The following is a 16,652-nucleotide window of genomic DNA, read 5'->3' as shown; positions in this document are numbered from 1 at the left end:
CCTGTACTTTCTACTTCTTACATGTTGAACCCAAATACCTGTACTTTCTACTTCTCTCATGTTGAACACTAATACCTGTACTTTCTACTTCTCACATGTTGAACTCAAATACCTGTACTTTCTACTTCTTACATGTTGAACTCAAATACCTGTACTTTCTACTTCTTACATGTTGAACCCAAATACCTGTACTTTCTACTTCTTACATGTTGAACACAAATACCAGTACTTTCTACTTCTTACATGTTGAACTCAAATACCTGTACTTTCTACTTCTCACATGTTGAACTCAAATACCTGTACTTTCTACTTCTCTCATGTTGAACCCAAATACCTGTACTTTCTACTTCTTACATGTTGAACTCAAATACCTGTACTTTCTACTTCTTACATGTTGAACTCAAATACCTGTACTTTCTACTTCTTACATGTTGAACACTAATACCTGTACTTTCTACTTCTTACATGTTGAACCCAAATACCTGTACTTTCTACTTCTTACATGTTGAACTCAAATACCTGTACTTTCTACTTCTTACATGTTGAACCCAAATACCTGTACTTTCTACTTCTTACATGTTGAACTCAAATACCTGTACTTTCTACTTCTTACATGTTGAACTCAAATACCTGTACTTTCTACTTCTTACATGTTGAACTCAAATACCTGTACTTTCTACTTCTCACATGTTGAACTCAAATACCTGTACTTTCTTCTGCCTTCTCTGATCAGTAGTTATTGTTTCTGTGTTTGTCTTTATCATTACTGGAAAACTACTGGGCCAATTGTTATGAAACGTTGTGGAGTTGTTCAGCGAGGAACCCGTTAAATGTTGAAATCCACATTTTAGTTTTTTAATTGTGTTAACTTTGCAATGCAATGACCCAAGGAAGACCCAGCTAAATCATACTAATTCCTTTCATGGAAAACAAACGTTGTAATAAACCTGTTTCTGATTCTTTGTCATACGATATTACGCTTTACAGATTCTGAGAAAGCATAATATTAAACTTTTTTTTTGTATTTGTATATTTTCTGGGTCAACTCACATCCAGTCTATTTGACCAAGGACTCAAGACGTCATCATCTCTAGTTTTGAACACAAGCTTTGATTGCTACCCACAGCCAGGGTTGACTCTGTACCTTGTTTGATGGCCCACACGAGCTTCATCGCCTCACTTCTAGATGTTAAAACAGAAAGACGGCTTTAAATATTTAGAAAAATTAAAACACGTTGAATTTGATATTCCTAGTGAAGTGTTTCACGTTGCTGCACCTCTCTGGTCTCTGAACTGACTCCTGGATGCTCATCTGAACACCGTAGTGCATAAGATCGTCTTCATCAAGGTCCTCAGCTGCATCCATCCTACTGACCACACACACACACACACACACACACACACACACACACACACACACACACACACACACACACACACACACACACACACACACACACCATGTATACATCATTTCAGGGGACATTACATTGACTTACATGCATTTCTTGGAGTCTTATCCTAACCTTAACCCTGACCAAGTCTTCACCCTAAAATTAATGATCCCCCTTATGGGGACCTCCATTTTGTCCCCATAAGGGAGGCGAGTCCCCACACGTGACTATGTAAACAGATTTAGGTCCCCACAAGTATAGTAATGCTAGACCACACACACACACACACACACACACACACACACTTCACATGATTTTGAACAGTACAAGCAGATACACTGATTCCTGCCAATGGATAAACTACACATGTTGTGGGTAGGGTACGGAAGACTATTTGGACCACATGTGGACATCTGATCATCTCCAGTGGGTATAAAGTCATGAAATACTTTGTTTGCCAAACTTGTGTTGAAATGTGCTTTTATAAATACTTGCTTTGCCTACAGACCAGATATCGTCTTGTATTTGGGATTCATAATATTGCAATATGGCATAAGTGTTGTATTTCCCTCGTCTTAAAAGCTTCATTAAAGTCATGTAATGTTCACGTTTGTATTCGTCGTCTTCTCCAACTTTCTGATAATATTTCCATTCCTGATTATTTATCAAAAATGCCTTTGTTTAAGTATTTTATGAAGCGCCAAAAGTCGAGTCTACAACATCGATATCGAGGCATTTGATTGAAAATATTGTGATTCCACAAAATGTGTTTAGTCTTATATGTAATGTTGCTGTGTTGAATGCTGATCTGACTGCACTCGCTTTTAGTTTGGATCCAGGCCGCAGCTCTCACGTCTCAGTGAGGTGTGTTCAACCTAATCAGATATAATAAGTGTTGCTCAACAAACCACAGTACGTACACAATGTTTTTAATTTAACATCATTCTGTAGAAGAAAGCTTGCAAAACACACCTGTAACGTCAGTGTTCGAGTCAAAGGACGAAGCAGCAGCAGCAGCACAGTGTTTCTGTCATGGCCGAAGTCCTCACACACACACACACACACACGCACACTCCACAACACTATTTATAGGTGTCACCTGTTCCAGGGTATTTAACATGCAGGCCGCTCAGCAGCACCTAATGGAGTGTAATGTCGCTCTGCACATTTCCCACAGCTAATGATACACAATAATGAAGTGGTCTGCTGTATGAATATTTATTGTGTTATTATGATCCGCCGTGTGCTCAAAACACCGTTAAAAAACAAGTCGATGACAACCTGCTGAAGTATTGAAGAGGCTTCAAGAGGGAAATTACTTTTACCCTGATCTCCAGCTGCGGCTGTCATTCGACCTCTTTGATTAGCATTTTAAAGTACTTTTTTTGCACTTTTTTTCATGTCTATTTACTACCAATTATTTAAGCTCCAAAACATACTGCCAAAAGAGGGGGAAATAAAGGTTTTCCTGGCCTCAACACATAAGATCTTGTATATTTTATCATTTTAATCACAATGTAGCAGCAAAAGAGCAGTTTTCTGAAACACCAATATTAAAATGTTGACGTGAAGTCATGTGACCGTGCTGTAGTTCCTTTATAGCCCAACATTAGCCACCTTTAGCTTAGCGGTGGTGACGTGAAGTCATGTGACCGTGCTGTAGTTCCTTTATTGCCCAACATTAGCCACCTTTAGCTTAGCGGTGGTGACGTGAAGTCATGTGACCGTGCTGTAGTTCCTATGTAGCCCAACATTAGCCGCCTTTAGCTTAGTGGTGGTGACGTGAAGTCATGTGACCGTGCTGTAGTTCCTATGTAGCCCAACATTAGTCGCCTTTAGCTTAGCGGTGGTGACGTTAAGTCATGTGACCGTGCTGTAGTTCCTATGTAGCCCAACATTAACCTCCTTTAGCTTAGTGGTGGTGACGTGAAGTCATGTGACCGTGCTGTAGTTCCTATGTAGCCCAACATTAGCCGCCTTTAGCTTAGCGGTGGTGACGTGAAGTCATGTGACCGTGCTGTAGTTCCTATGTAGCCCAACATTAGCCGCCTTTAGCTTAGCGGTGGTGACGTGAAGTCATGTGACCGTGCTGTAGTTCCTATGTAGCCCAACATTAGCCGCCTTTAGCTTAGCGGTGGTGACGTGAAGTCATGTGACCGTGCTGTAGTTCCTATGTAGCCCAACATTAGCCGCCTTTAGCTTAGCGGTGGTGACGTGAAGTCATGTGACCGTGCTGTAGTTCCTATGTAGCCCAACATTAGCCGCCTTTAGCTTAGCGGTGGTGACGTGAAGTCATGTGACCGTGCTGTAGTTCCTATGTAGCCCAACATTAGCCGCCTTTAGCTTAGCGGTGGTGACGTGAAGTCATGTGACCGTGCTGTAGTGTTGTCACGATACCAACATTTTGGTTTCGATACCGATACCAAGTCAAGAATTGCGATTCCGATTATTTTTCGATACTTTTCTTAAAAAAAGGGAAACACGGAATATCGGCTTTAAAATTAGGAATAACGGATGATTTTAGCAGTCAGAACAACTAAAGCAGCATTGTTACTAAGAACAGAAACGCCAAAGAGTCACATCTAATATAAATATATATAAAAGCATTTATTTTAATTGTGTAGCAGTGAGTTTAACATTTTGGCAGCACTGTTGAGCATTTTGAAAATGTATTTTCATGCCTCTGTGCAAGGCTGAGTCTTTCTATCTTTATAGCCACTGGTGTAAAGTAACTAAGTTCATAAACTCAAGTACTACTTGGGTACAATTTTGAGATACTTGTACTTTATTTAAGTATTTCAATGTTTCTTTTGCTACTTTGTACTTCTAATCCACTACAGTTCAGAGGTACATGGTGTACTTTTACTCCACTACATGTATTAATCCCTTTAGTTACTTCACAGATGTGGAGGAATGATGTGAAATATAATCAAGTGTTAAATCAGACTTTAGTTCCACCTGGAGTAAATCCACAAGATTCAAACTAGCTGCACCTTTACCAGCTTTGAGAACACTTTCATGATCAATCATTATAAAACACATCATATATATTATTCTGAAATGGACCAATCTGCACAATGACTACTTTTACTGTCGCTACTTTAATACTTTTACTTGAGGAACATTTTGAATGCAGTACTTTTACTGTAACAGAGTATTCCTACACTCTGGTGCTTCTAGTACAAGACCTGAGCACTTCTACTTTTACTGTCGCTACTTTAACTATATTTTGATGATAATACTTTTGTACTTTTATTTGAGGAACATTTTGATTGCAGGATTGTTCCTACATTCTGGTACTTCTACTTTAACTCAAGTACAAGACCTGGGTACTTCTACTTTTACTCAAGTACAAGATATATACTTATACCACCTCCGTTTATAGCCTATGAAAAAAACTAATAGAAAACGAAGGCTAAAGCTAACGTTAGCAGATAGTGATGCTAGTTTGCTAGTTAAGTTTGCTCAACGATAATATTGCGACAGAAACACTTTTCAGTGCACATCACGCTCTGCGCTCCGACAGGGAGCTCTGCTCTGAACACCTGAACCGCCCGTTCACAGACTTCTGGCGTCTTTTTTGTCAACAAGCCGAGGCGCAGCGGCAGTTGCACTCCCACTTGCAGCCATGCTTCTCGTTTTCTCACATGCTCTGGCAGCTAGCGCGTGGCCGCGTGCACGAGAGAGGGGAGGGACTTAGAGCGTGCTTGAGAGGAGCGGGACTGCAGGCACGGCTGCAGTGCAGGGAGTGGAAGCAGAGCGCTGAACACACACGGCTCTTATTAAAACGGCGCTTTTTCACGGGAGTACTTTTCCCCGTCATTCTTAAAGTACCGATACTAATGAAACGGAGGAATCGTACCGTTTTTAACGAAAGGGTATCGCGGTACCTTTCAAGTATCGGTACACCGTGCAACACTACCGTGCTGTAGTTCCTATGTAGCCCAACATTAGCCGCCTTTAGCTTAGCGGTGGTGATGTGAAGTCATGTGACCGTGCTGTAGTTCCTATATAGCCCAACATTAGCGGCCTTTAGCTTAGCGGTGGTGACGTGAAGTCATGTGACCGTGCTGTAGTTCCTTTATACTAGCCTTACTACAGCTTTTCACCTCAAAAATCATGTGATTTGAATCCACTCCAAAATGTTATGGGTTCTTCTTTGTCCCATGCTACACCCTTCTATAAATGTACATGAAAATCAAACCAGTATTTTTTAACTCACTTCCTTGATAGAGCAAAAAAATAAAGTTGTTGACAAAATGGTGCTTATAAAAACCAGAAATAACAAAGCTTAAAAAACAGAAACGTCCTTTTAAAATATGCAGGAATCTAGCAGAGGAAATCCATATTGTGTTCATATGATGCGTTCGAGGTCCTGGCTGTAGAGGTCGAGCTCCTGGTACAGTATGAAGTGTTTCAGTCTGGGGGGGAACATGTGCGAGTCCATGACTTCAGGTTTGTTGAGTCTCTTCAGGGTCAGACGCCTCCGGATCTCCAGTCTGCAGAGGTGCCGCAGGGAGCGAGGGCTGTCTGGAGGTAAAAAAATAATGGGTTTTACTTTATTAGTTCATTCTTCCATAACACACAGAATATACCACACATAACGGGGCCATAATCAGTTCATTTTCAGGTTCACATTAGTATTCAATGTCTCTTCTGGATGTCTCCATGCTTTAATGTTCAGAAAGCTCTTCATTTTTCTCTTTTCACCCTCTGTCTGAAACCAGAGCCTCGTCTTCTCTGATTGGTTAGCTGGCTGGCACTGTTGTGATTGGTCAACCACTTAGAGATGTCCCGCCCCTTGCCTGTCGCGTACGATGAGTTGGAGTAATAGAAGCGAAAGAGTTACATGATGATGTTACTATAAGTAAACAAAGGAGTCCAATGGAGGCGTTTCAGGCAGGGGGAGGGGGGGGGGGATATGTGGGAGAGAAAATCCCGGGAAACACGGGGATTTTAGCCTTTGCAGACCATTTACATGCACTAAAACCTATAGAACACATCAGAGGAGAGGAAACCCCCCAAAACAATTAAAGGGCCTCGTTTAAAGTGATATTTCTTGTTATTGATGACAGTCTTTATCTCAGGTAAGGTTTTGCACCTTGCCTCCAGCCTAGGGGTGGGCGATATGACGATATATATCGTCGTGACGATATTAGGTCTCCACGATATGCTTTTTCAGAGATATCGTATCTATCGTGATAAAAAAAAAAAAAAATGAAAAAAAAAAAAATTGAAAAAAAAAAATATAAAAACAATAAACTTTTCCCTTCAGTTATGCTAAAGTATTTTATTGCACTTCAAGTCTAAAGTTTACATTTGAATTGTTTGGCACTGACTTTTCCTCATTGATGTTTTATGTTTTACTTAGTTATGTTTTACCCTCCTTTTCATGTTTATTGATGTTCACTGCTAGTGCTACCTCACAAAGTTCATTTTTATACTGAGAGCCTTGAAGCCATATCAAAATGTTGAATTGTTCATTCAGGGATTCATTTCAGAAATAAAACCAGCTTGAAATGCTATTTTGGTCTGTTACTCCTTTTTGGGTTAGTTTCTGTTACCTTGTAGGTGCTTGTACTGTTAAGTAACTTGAAAAATAACCATAATAACCGACATGAAAACATATTGTGATATATATCGTCTATCGTGATACTGCTTGAAAAATATCGTGATAATATATTTTTCAATATCGCCCACCCCTACTCCAGCCTGATAATAATCTGGAACGAACTCACTGAGGATGTCGCAGATGTCGGGCCACTCTCTCTGTTTCTTCAGGAGCAGCCTGAGTTTGGAGCAGATCTGGACGTGGTCGGCGTAGTCGAGCAGAGTCCGGACCACCGTGCCGGACAGATGCATGACGCAGCAGAGGCTCATGAACTCACAGAACTGCAGAGAGGACGGACAATCACAAAGTCAACAATGTCTTCTATAGAAGTAAACACTTTCCAGTTTCCCCCCCCTTTTTCTAATTAAGTTACGTATCTGAAAAGAAGGCTAACCAAATGACCTAAGTAAAATAAACTACGTAGGTTGATTTTCTAACCTAGCTGATGTCACTTACCGGAATCTTCCCCTCCCAGAAGTTACGTTTCCATACAATAAAACTGCATTATCAATTATGTTTAGAGCAGTGCTTCTCAAAGTGTGGTCCGCGGACCACTGGTGGTCCGTGAGCGCCCCCTAGTGGTCCGTGAGTATATTGGTAACATTTCACATTTGAAATAAATAAATAAATGTAAGTTTTCCGCACTCTCGCGGGAATATCTCCGCAATGGAGCGAGATTAAGTTTCACTTTCAATTGCATGATATAGCCCAGTGCAACACCTTCATCACACATGTTGCCACTTGTTTGTACCATTTTCAGGCGATTTGTAATCTGTTCTAGAAAAACGATGTGTTTTTTTTATATTTGTGGAGTTAGGTGGTCCTTGGTATGAAAAAGTTTGAGAAACCCTGGTTTAGAGCAACATTTTCTCTTGGATTATTGGCAACGTTTTCATTATTCATTAAATATTGTCATTTGGGTTAAAACAGTTCCCTTGTTGCGTACTTTAAGTTACGTATCTGAAAAGAAGGCTAACCAAATGACGTAAGTAAAATAAGCTACGTTGGTTAATTTTCGAACCTAGCTGATGTCACTTACCGGAATCTTCCCCTGCCCTTCATTGGCTTCACGGACATCGTCATCATGGTGGCAGTGAAAGCAGCGCTCCACCTTGTATCCGTTGTTGAGCAGCAGCCTCATCATCACCTCGTCCTTCAGGCAGTACTGCAGCGCCGTGGGAAACACCGTGTCGTTCAGCACCGTGAAGTAACAGTTCACGTCCGCTTTAGCCGCCAGCAGCAGCTTCACGATGTCGTAGCGCCCCGACCTGACCGCCACCAGGAGGCAGCACAGAGGGTCCAGGTCCGTCTTCGCTCCGGCCGCCAGCAGGATTTGAGAGCACTCCGCGTCCCCGTTTGAGACGGCGAAGTACAAGGCGCTCCTCCTCATGTCGCTGTAGTTCTCTGAGTTTCTGGCGTTCATGCGGTAGTTCACGTCGAAGCCACAGGCCAGCAGGTGCTTCAGGCAGCGGCTCTGACCTCCCTCTGACGCCGAGTGGACCGGACTCTGACCCGCCGCTTTGATCGCCTTCTTGGTGGTCAGAGGAATCAGCATCTTCAGAGCACTGTGGGGAAAACACAAGCAGTTAAATGTTCTGCTGTGATCAACTCTCACTGGCGTCCACTTTAAGCTGCTTCAGAAGAATGTGATGGAAACTTCTGAAGCAATGGACACGAGACTCAGAGAGACTCGGAGAGAGCAGGAACTTTGATGGCAAACACTGACGGTTTATTTGGAGCTTCGGCCGGAGACATGTGCTGCAGCCACGAGGTGACTCAGCTGCTGCCAAACCACTTCTGAAGATCTCTACCCCAGACCCATGTGTTTAGCTAGTTCTGAGAGAAGAATCAACATGCTGCATAACAAGATAAACCACAACACCTCTATCAGCTGACGCCAACAGGCAGGAACAGGGAGACGAAACACAGAGAGCAGTTCAAGGCTGCAGGACTGTGCTCAGCGAGGGCAGCACAAACTGATAAACTGGGTCAAAGTTATGGGCCTAGGAAAATATTTCCCCTACAAAGAAGCTCACTCGAAGTGTCCGTTGAACGCGGCCTTGTGGAGCGGCAGGTGTCCGGCGGTGCTGGGCAGGTTGGGGTCGGCTCCGTTGTCGAGCAGCAGCTGAATGCAGGCGGTGTTTCCTGATCCGGACGCGTCCAGCAGGATACTCTCACCGTTACAGGCCCGAGCGTTCACGCTGCTACCTGCAACAAGAGGGGATTGGACCTCAGATGTGTAGGGGGGAAGTTAAGTTAATTTGTACAAGTGTAATCATTGCTGTCGACAACATTCTCACTGCCAACTCGTCAAGTAGATTAATCAGTGGCCCGACACTTCAAACTACAGTGCATTTGGTCCTTCTACAATGTTAGTTTGGTGGCGCCAGAGTTGGGTGTAACGCGTTACTGTAATAATATTACTTTGTCGGTAACGGAGTAGTGTAACGCGCTACTTTTATAATTCAGTAATCACACTACAGTTACTAACATTGCCCCGACACGCGTTACTTCGTTACTTTCTAAAATCAGTCATAATCAAACCTCAACCAACACCTGCAAAGAACACATGCTAAGGTGAAGCTAGCGCACACGCTATGTGTTGTTTGTTTATATCACGCAGTCTGTTCTTCTGCTCTGTTTTCCGGTTGTTGCCTGTTTTGAATGACGAATACACACTACCGCCGCCTGCTGGTAAGGAGAGTTATTGCCACTCACGCATGCGCAGTTCGTACGTGCTCGGCTGAAGTCTTTGCGGTGTGCTCCAGTCTGGCTCCAGTGCAACACATGGCCAACACGCAGGAGAACACGCCGACACAACAGCGTGAGCAGAGATAGACTGCGCAAAATATACAGTTAGCAGGAGACAGAGGACAGCCACGGTCAGATAGCAGGAGACAGAGGACAGCCACGGTCAGATAGCAGGAGACAGAGGACAGCCACGGTCAGATAGCAGGAGACAGAGGACAGCCACGGTCAGATAGCAGGAGACAGAGGACAGCCACGGTCAGATAGCAGGAGACAGAGGACAGCCACGGTCAGATAGCAGGAGACAGAGGACAGCCACGGTCAGATAGCAGGAGACAGAGGACAGCCACGGTCAGATAGCAGGAGACAGAGGACAGCCACGGTCAGATAGCAGGAGACAGAGGACAGCCACGGTCAGATAGCAGGAGACAGAGGACAGCCACGGTCAGATAGGAAAACATTCAGGATCTGGATCAGTCTTATGCGACAATGGAAACTGAACTAAAGAGAACATTTGAAACTTTGGCAGTCTGCGTGATCTGCCTGCAAAAGTTAAGTAACGAGTAAAGTAACGAGTTACTTTATGTAGAGAGTAACGAAGTAATATGTAATATGTAATATATTACTTTTTTTTTGTAACGACCCCATCTCTGGGCATAACGAATGTAGGTTTACTTGCTCAACAATGTTAGGATAAAGCAACTGTAGTACTGGATTAATTCAGTTAAAGATTGTGTTTTCAGCGGAAAAAATAAATAACTTTGAGTAGCATTGGTGTTTGTTAAGAAACTGGTATTAATTCCATTAGATACTGTAAGTCAACTTTGACATTTTCTGGCACCCCTCCTTTATTAACATCCGTTCCTTTTGGCGTACATTAGCGACATTAACACGTTTACATTGTTACATCGTTATCCTAAAGCCTGGTGCTTCTTAACCACATACTAAAGATGCATTAGTGCGTGGGTATAGGAAACCGTGAGAACTTCCCAATCATCAGTATTTAACAACTTTGGAGTCCTGATCAAAGGTTTTGGCTAATGCTAGCAAGTACTAAAAGACAGTCTGTCATTTCAATATTCCCATATCTACCCGTGTTGAATGAACCGTCTTCCCACGGTCTCTAAACCTGCCGTTAAGCTCTTCAGACTGACCACAGTTCAGCAGAATCTCGATGATGTGGTAGTGTGAATGCTCTGCAGCCACGGCGAGCGGCGTCCCCCCCGACACGTCCTTCTGGTTGACCTGGCCTCCGTTCCTCAGCAGCAGCATCAGGATGTCCACGTTTCCCACCTTGGCCGCCTCGTGCATGGCCGTCCATTGCTTCCTGCACACCTGCTCCACCCAGGTGTCGTGAGCCACCAGCAGCTGCGTGATCTCCAGAGAGGCGGCCTTCACCGCTGGGAAGGAAGGAACATTTTTCCAAATAACTTTTAACTAATGCTGTTGATGGATTGTGATTTTAAAAAGGTGTCTATTATCATCTGGCTGGGGACAACAGCTGGAAATGAGCAATGTTGGCTCAAGCTGTCAATGGGGACTGTCCACGACGCTATACACAAATACACTCAACTAAATATAGAAATGTGTTTTTAAGGTTTAGCAAGACTGGGATTACTTATAACATTGTTTTAATTGTAACAATGAACCTGATAATGTGTAGTGCAAAAGTTGAGGGACATGCCGAGAATAATCGCCAACTTCCATCGTTCGGCGCTTTTTAGCCTCTTTGAACTCTTTTTCCAATGTTTTCTGGCACCTTCTTTACATCAACATAGCCGGTACTCTGGCACTACCCTCAGGACAACTTTTTGAATTAACACCACAAGACGTTTTCCAATAACATAGGTCCCCAATTGTCCCTCGACTTAGCAACCAACAAACCCCAGAGGACTACTTTTTGTTATTTTCACATATTTATCCTATGTTTTCAATCAACCAATCAACCAGTCAACCAGTCAACCAGTCAACCAGTCAACCGACCAACCATTCAACCAAGCAACCAATCAACCAATCAACCAATCAACCATTCAACCAGTCAACCAATCAACCAATCAACCAATCAACCAGTCAACCAGTCAACCAACCAACCAATCAACCAATCAACCAATCAACCAGTCAACCAATCAACCAATCAACCAGTCAACCAGTCAACCAACCAACCAATCAACCAATCAACCAATCAACCAATCAACCAACCAACCAACCAATCAACCAACCAACCAACCAGTCAACCAACCAACCAACCAACCAATCAGCCAATTAACCAATCAACCAATCAACCAGTCAACCAATCAACCAATCAACCAATCAACCAATCAACCAATCAACCAGTCAACCAATCAACCAACCAACCAATCAACCAACCAACCAGTCAACCAGTCAACCAATCAACCAATCAACCATTCAACCAATCAACCAGTCAACCAGTCAACCAATCAACCAACCAATCAACCAATCAACCAACCAACCAATCAACCAACCAACCAATCAACCAGTCAACCAACCAACCAACCAACCAATCAACCAGTCAACCAATCAACCAATCAACCATTCAACCAATCAACCAGTCAACCAGTCAACCAATCAACCAACCAACCAATCAACCAATCAACCAACCAACCAACCAATCAACCAATCAACCAATCAACAAATCAACCAATCAACCAATCAACCATTCAACCAATCAACCAATCAACCAACCAACCAATCAACCAATCAACCAATCAACCAACCAACCAATCAACCATTCAACCAATCAACCAATCAACCAGTCAACCAATCAACCAATCAACCAGTCAACCAACCAACCAACCAATCAACCAATCAACCATTCAACCAATCAACCAACCAATCAATCAACCATTCAACCAATCAACCAGTCAACCAATCAACCAATCAACCAACCAACCAATCAACCAGTCAACCAACCAATCAACCAATCAACCATTCAACCAATCAACCAACCAATCAACCAGTCAACCAATCAACCAACCAACCAATCAACCAGTCAACCAACCAACCAACCAACCAATCAACCAATCAACCAGTCAACCAGTCAACCAACCAACCAGTCAACCAATCAACCAACCAACCAACCAATCAACCATTCAACCAGTCAACCAATCAACCAATCAACCAGTCAACCAATCAACCAATCAACCAACCAACCAATCAACCAGTCAACCAACCAATCAACCAATCAACCATTCAACCAATCAACCAACCAATCAACCAGTCAACCAATCAACCAATCAACCAATCAACCAGTCAACCAACCAATCAACCATTCAACCAATCAACCAATCAACCAGTCAACCAATCAACCAACCAACCAATCAACCAACCAACCAGTCAACCAGTCAACCAGTCAACCAGTCAACCAGTCAACCAGTCAACCGACCAACCATTCAACCAAGCAACCAATCAACCAATCAACCAATCAACCATTCAACCAGTCAACCAATCAACCAATCAACCAGTCAACCAGTCAACCAACCAACCAATCAACCAATCAACCAATCAACCAATCAACCAGTCAACCAATCAACCAACCAACCAATCAACCAATCAACCAATCAACCAATCAACCAATCAACCAGTCAACCAATCAACCAACCAACCAACCAACCAACCAATCAACCAACCAACCAACCAGTCAACCAACCAACCAACCAATCAACCAATCAGCCAATCAACCAATCAACCAATCAACCAGTCAACCAATCAACCAATCAACCAATCAACCAGTCAACCAATCAACCAACCAACCAATCAACCAACCAGTCAACCAGTCAACCAGTCAACCAATCAACCAATCAACCATTCAACCAATCAACCAGTCAACCAGTCAACCAATCAACCAACCAACCAATCAACCAATCAACCAACCAACCAATCAACCAACCAACCAATCAACCAGTCAACCAACCAACCAACCAACCAATCAACCAATCAACCAATCAACCAGTCAACCAATCAACCAATCAACCATTCAACCAATCAACCAATCAACCAACCAACCAATCAACCAATCAACCAATCAACCAATCAACCAACCAACCAATCAACCATTCAACCAATCAACCAATCAACCAGTCAACCAATCAACCAATCAACCAGTCAACCAACCAACCAACCAATCAACCAATCAACCATTCAACCAATCAACCAACCAATCAATCAACCATTCAACCAATCAACCAGTCAACCAATCAACCAATCAACCAATCAACCAATCAACCAGTCAACCAACCAATCAACCAATCAACCAACCAACCAATCAACCAGTCAACCAACCAACCAACCAACCAATCAACCAATCAACCAGTCAACCAGTCAACCAACCAACCAGTCAACCAATCAACCAACCAACCAATCAACCATTCAACCAGTCAACCAATCAACCAATCAACCAGTCAACCAATCAACCAATCAACCAACCAACCAATCAACCAGTCAACCAACCAATCAACCAATCAACCATTCAACCAATCAACCAACCAATCAACCAGTCAACCAATCAACCAATCAACCAACCAACCAATCAACCAGTCAACCAACCAATCAACCATTCAACCAATCAACCAACCAATCAACCAACCAATCAACCAGTCAACCAATCAACCAATCAACCAATCAACCAGTCAACCAATCAACCAATCAACCAACCAACCAATCAACCAGTCAACCAACCAATCAACCAATCAACCATTCAACCAATCAACCAACCAACCAACCAACCAACCAATCAACCAGTCAACCAACCAATCAACCAATCAACCATTCAACCAATCAACCAACCAATCAACCAACCAATCAACCATTCAACCAATCAACCAGTCAACCAATCAACCAATCAACCAATCAACCAATCAACCAATCAACCAATCAACCAACCAACCAATCAACCAACCAACCAATCAACCAGTCAACCAATCAACCAATCAACCAACCAACCAATCAACCAACCAATCAACCAATCAACCAATCAACCAACCAATCAACCAATCAACCAATCAACCAACCAATCAACCAATCAACCAACCAACCAATCAACCAACCAATCAACCAACCAAGCAGTCAGTTAATTTGCTCCAAATCACTTTATATTATATATATATATATATATTAACGATTTTCTTTGATTTCCAATGTATCGGGGTCTTGGGGGACCCCAGTCAAGATCCCCTAACCGCGGCCTATGGTTTTATAATGTGTTGATTTTCTGATAACATTATGGATGTTTAAATTCGTCACACCATTAGTCTTATTACCCCCCCCCCCCCGTGTTACCCAGCAGCAGCGGGGACTCGTTCCTGGTGTTGGTGTTGTGAGGTGATGCCCCGTGCTCCAGAAGGTTCTTCACGTTCTGCACCAGCCCGGCTGTCACTGCCAGAGTCAGCGCCGTCTCCCCCCCCCCCGCCGTCCTTTCCTCCAAGCTGAGTCCCTGAGCTGTCACTGACACACACACACACACACACACACACACACACACACACACACACACACACACACACACACACACACACACACAGGTCGATGGTCAACATGTGCTGGATGAAGATTGTGCTCTGTATGTGACGACTCCTTCCCTTCTGAGAGGATCAGATACATGGATCCTGAGATGAAGCTCAAGCCGGGGACCAGGGAGATTTTGGATTATTACAGCAAATAATATCAGTGGCAAACAAACGTTTAGGATACTTACGCACACGTTTTGTTCAGCAGGATCATCTCTACATATTAGCACCACTTATTAGAAAACTATGATCACATGACTTCACGTCGACGTTTTTTAAAAATGAATGATGTCATCTCCTCCCGTGAAATGTGTCAGGAGGTTATATTAAGTCACCCAAGTCCGTCTGGATTGATGTGTCCCTTAGCATCTGATTCATTTAGCTGCTCAACAGAACCTGTTCCAGCTTAACTGGGTTATAATAAAATATGTTTCAGAGGAATACAGAGATACAAAGCGGGTGTCTTTGCAAAATAGTAATTAAAGTTACTAGTCACTTTTCAAACTTGAGAAACTCTGAGGCTCGACGGAGCTTTTCCCCCTTTGAGTTATTACAGCACATTTACTGCTTGGTTCAGTCTCAGTGTTTCCAGCAAACCACCTCTGATAATCCGCTGCTGCTCTGCTCCCCCAAAGTGATCAGGAATATGCTTCAAGGAAATTGCTTTTAGATTTCTGATTTTCCAGTTCAGCTGAGCATATCATTGACAGCCGAGAAGACGAGTTCAGAAATAGTATTAAAAGGGGGTTATAATGTGAAAAACACACTTCCGTCAGTGCTTGTGCACATATCTTTGGAGTGCTACCAACCCACAGACTGTAAGGTAAGATAACCAAGGCATTCTGTTTGTGTCTAAACATGCAATTCGACAAGCAATTTAGATTTGGCTATATCGCATATTTGGGTTTTTCAGCAGGCGGTCATAAAGAGACAGGAACTAAAAGGTGTTTTAGACAGAGAGTACATACAAACAGGTATATTCAGTAAAACAGAGAAAATGTAGGGTTTTTTAACATTAAAGGTGGGGTAGGTAAGTTTCAGAAACCGAGATACACTTTTTGTTATATTCCATGGAATGCTCTTAACATCCCGATAGCAATGAATATCTTAAGTGCTTTGACAAAACATCCATAACAAAATGTCATCTGTAGAAGCCGTGATACTGTAAAAAGTACAACCAATCGGATTGGTTGTACTTTTTGCCTGTCAGCCTTCCATCGGGGCACACACTTATCTCGTGCCCTCATTGGTCATGTGCGCGTTCGTGTGTGTTGGGGGAGGGGCTCTGTGAGGAAGTGGCAGATTTTCTCCGGTTGTGTATTTTCAAATTCTAGCGATCTCGAGCCGGTTTCTCAAACTTACCTACCCCTCCTTTAA

At 42.9% G+C, this 16,652-nt stretch overlaps 2 protein-coding genes across 10 annotated transcripts in view; both read right to left on the bottom strand.

Annotated features, from left to right (window-relative positions):
* Positions 1 to 4,677, bottom strand: part of LOC117448346 (ankyrin repeat and SOCS box protein 15-like) — a 20,823-nt gene extending 16,146 nt beyond the window's left edge. For 2 of the 7 annotated variants that reach the window (XM_034085616.2, XM_034085622.2), the window contains exons 1-3: positions 2,367 to 4,677; positions 1,278 to 1,370; positions 1,145 to 1,182 (exon numbers count right to left, since the gene is read on the bottom strand). In XM_034085616.2, the coding sequence (XP_033941507.1) occupies positions 1,145 to 1,182; positions 1,278 to 1,366 (127 nt within the window). In that variant the 5' untranslated portion in view covers positions 1,367 to 1,370; positions 2,367 to 4,677. The other 5 variants (XM_034085620.2, XM_034085619.2, XM_034085618.2 and 2 more) reach the window with 4 other exon arrangements.
* LOC117448342 (ankyrin repeat and SOCS box protein 15-like) overlaps positions 4,674 to 16,652 on the bottom strand; it is a 24,822-nt gene continuing 12,843 nt past the window's right edge. For all 3 annotated transcript variants that reach the window (XM_034085604.2, XM_071203345.1, XM_034085605.2), the window contains 6 exons: positions 15,049 to 15,213; positions 10,908 to 11,153; positions 9,042 to 9,213; positions 8,045 to 8,570; positions 7,133 to 7,286; positions 4,674 to 5,924 (listed from right to left, as the gene is read on the bottom strand). In XM_034085604.2, coding sequence (XP_033941495.1) covers positions 5,749 to 5,924; positions 7,133 to 7,286; positions 8,045 to 8,570; positions 9,042 to 9,213; positions 10,908 to 11,153; positions 15,049 to 15,213 — 1,439 coding nt within the window. In that variant the 3' untranslated portion in view covers positions 4,674 to 5,748. The remainder of the gene's footprint in view (positions 5,925 to 7,132; positions 7,287 to 8,044; positions 8,571 to 9,041; positions 9,214 to 10,907; positions 11,154 to 15,048; positions 15,214 to 16,652) is intronic.

Source organism: Pseudochaenichthys georgianus, chromosome 6, assembly GCF_902827115.2.
Source record: "Pseudochaenichthys georgianus chromosome 6, fPseGeo1.2, whole genome shotgun sequence".
NCBI lineage: Eukaryota > Metazoa > Chordata > Actinopteri > Perciformes > Channichthyidae > Pseudochaenichthys > Pseudochaenichthys georgianus.
This window is presented reverse-complemented; position numbering and strand designations above follow the sequence as displayed.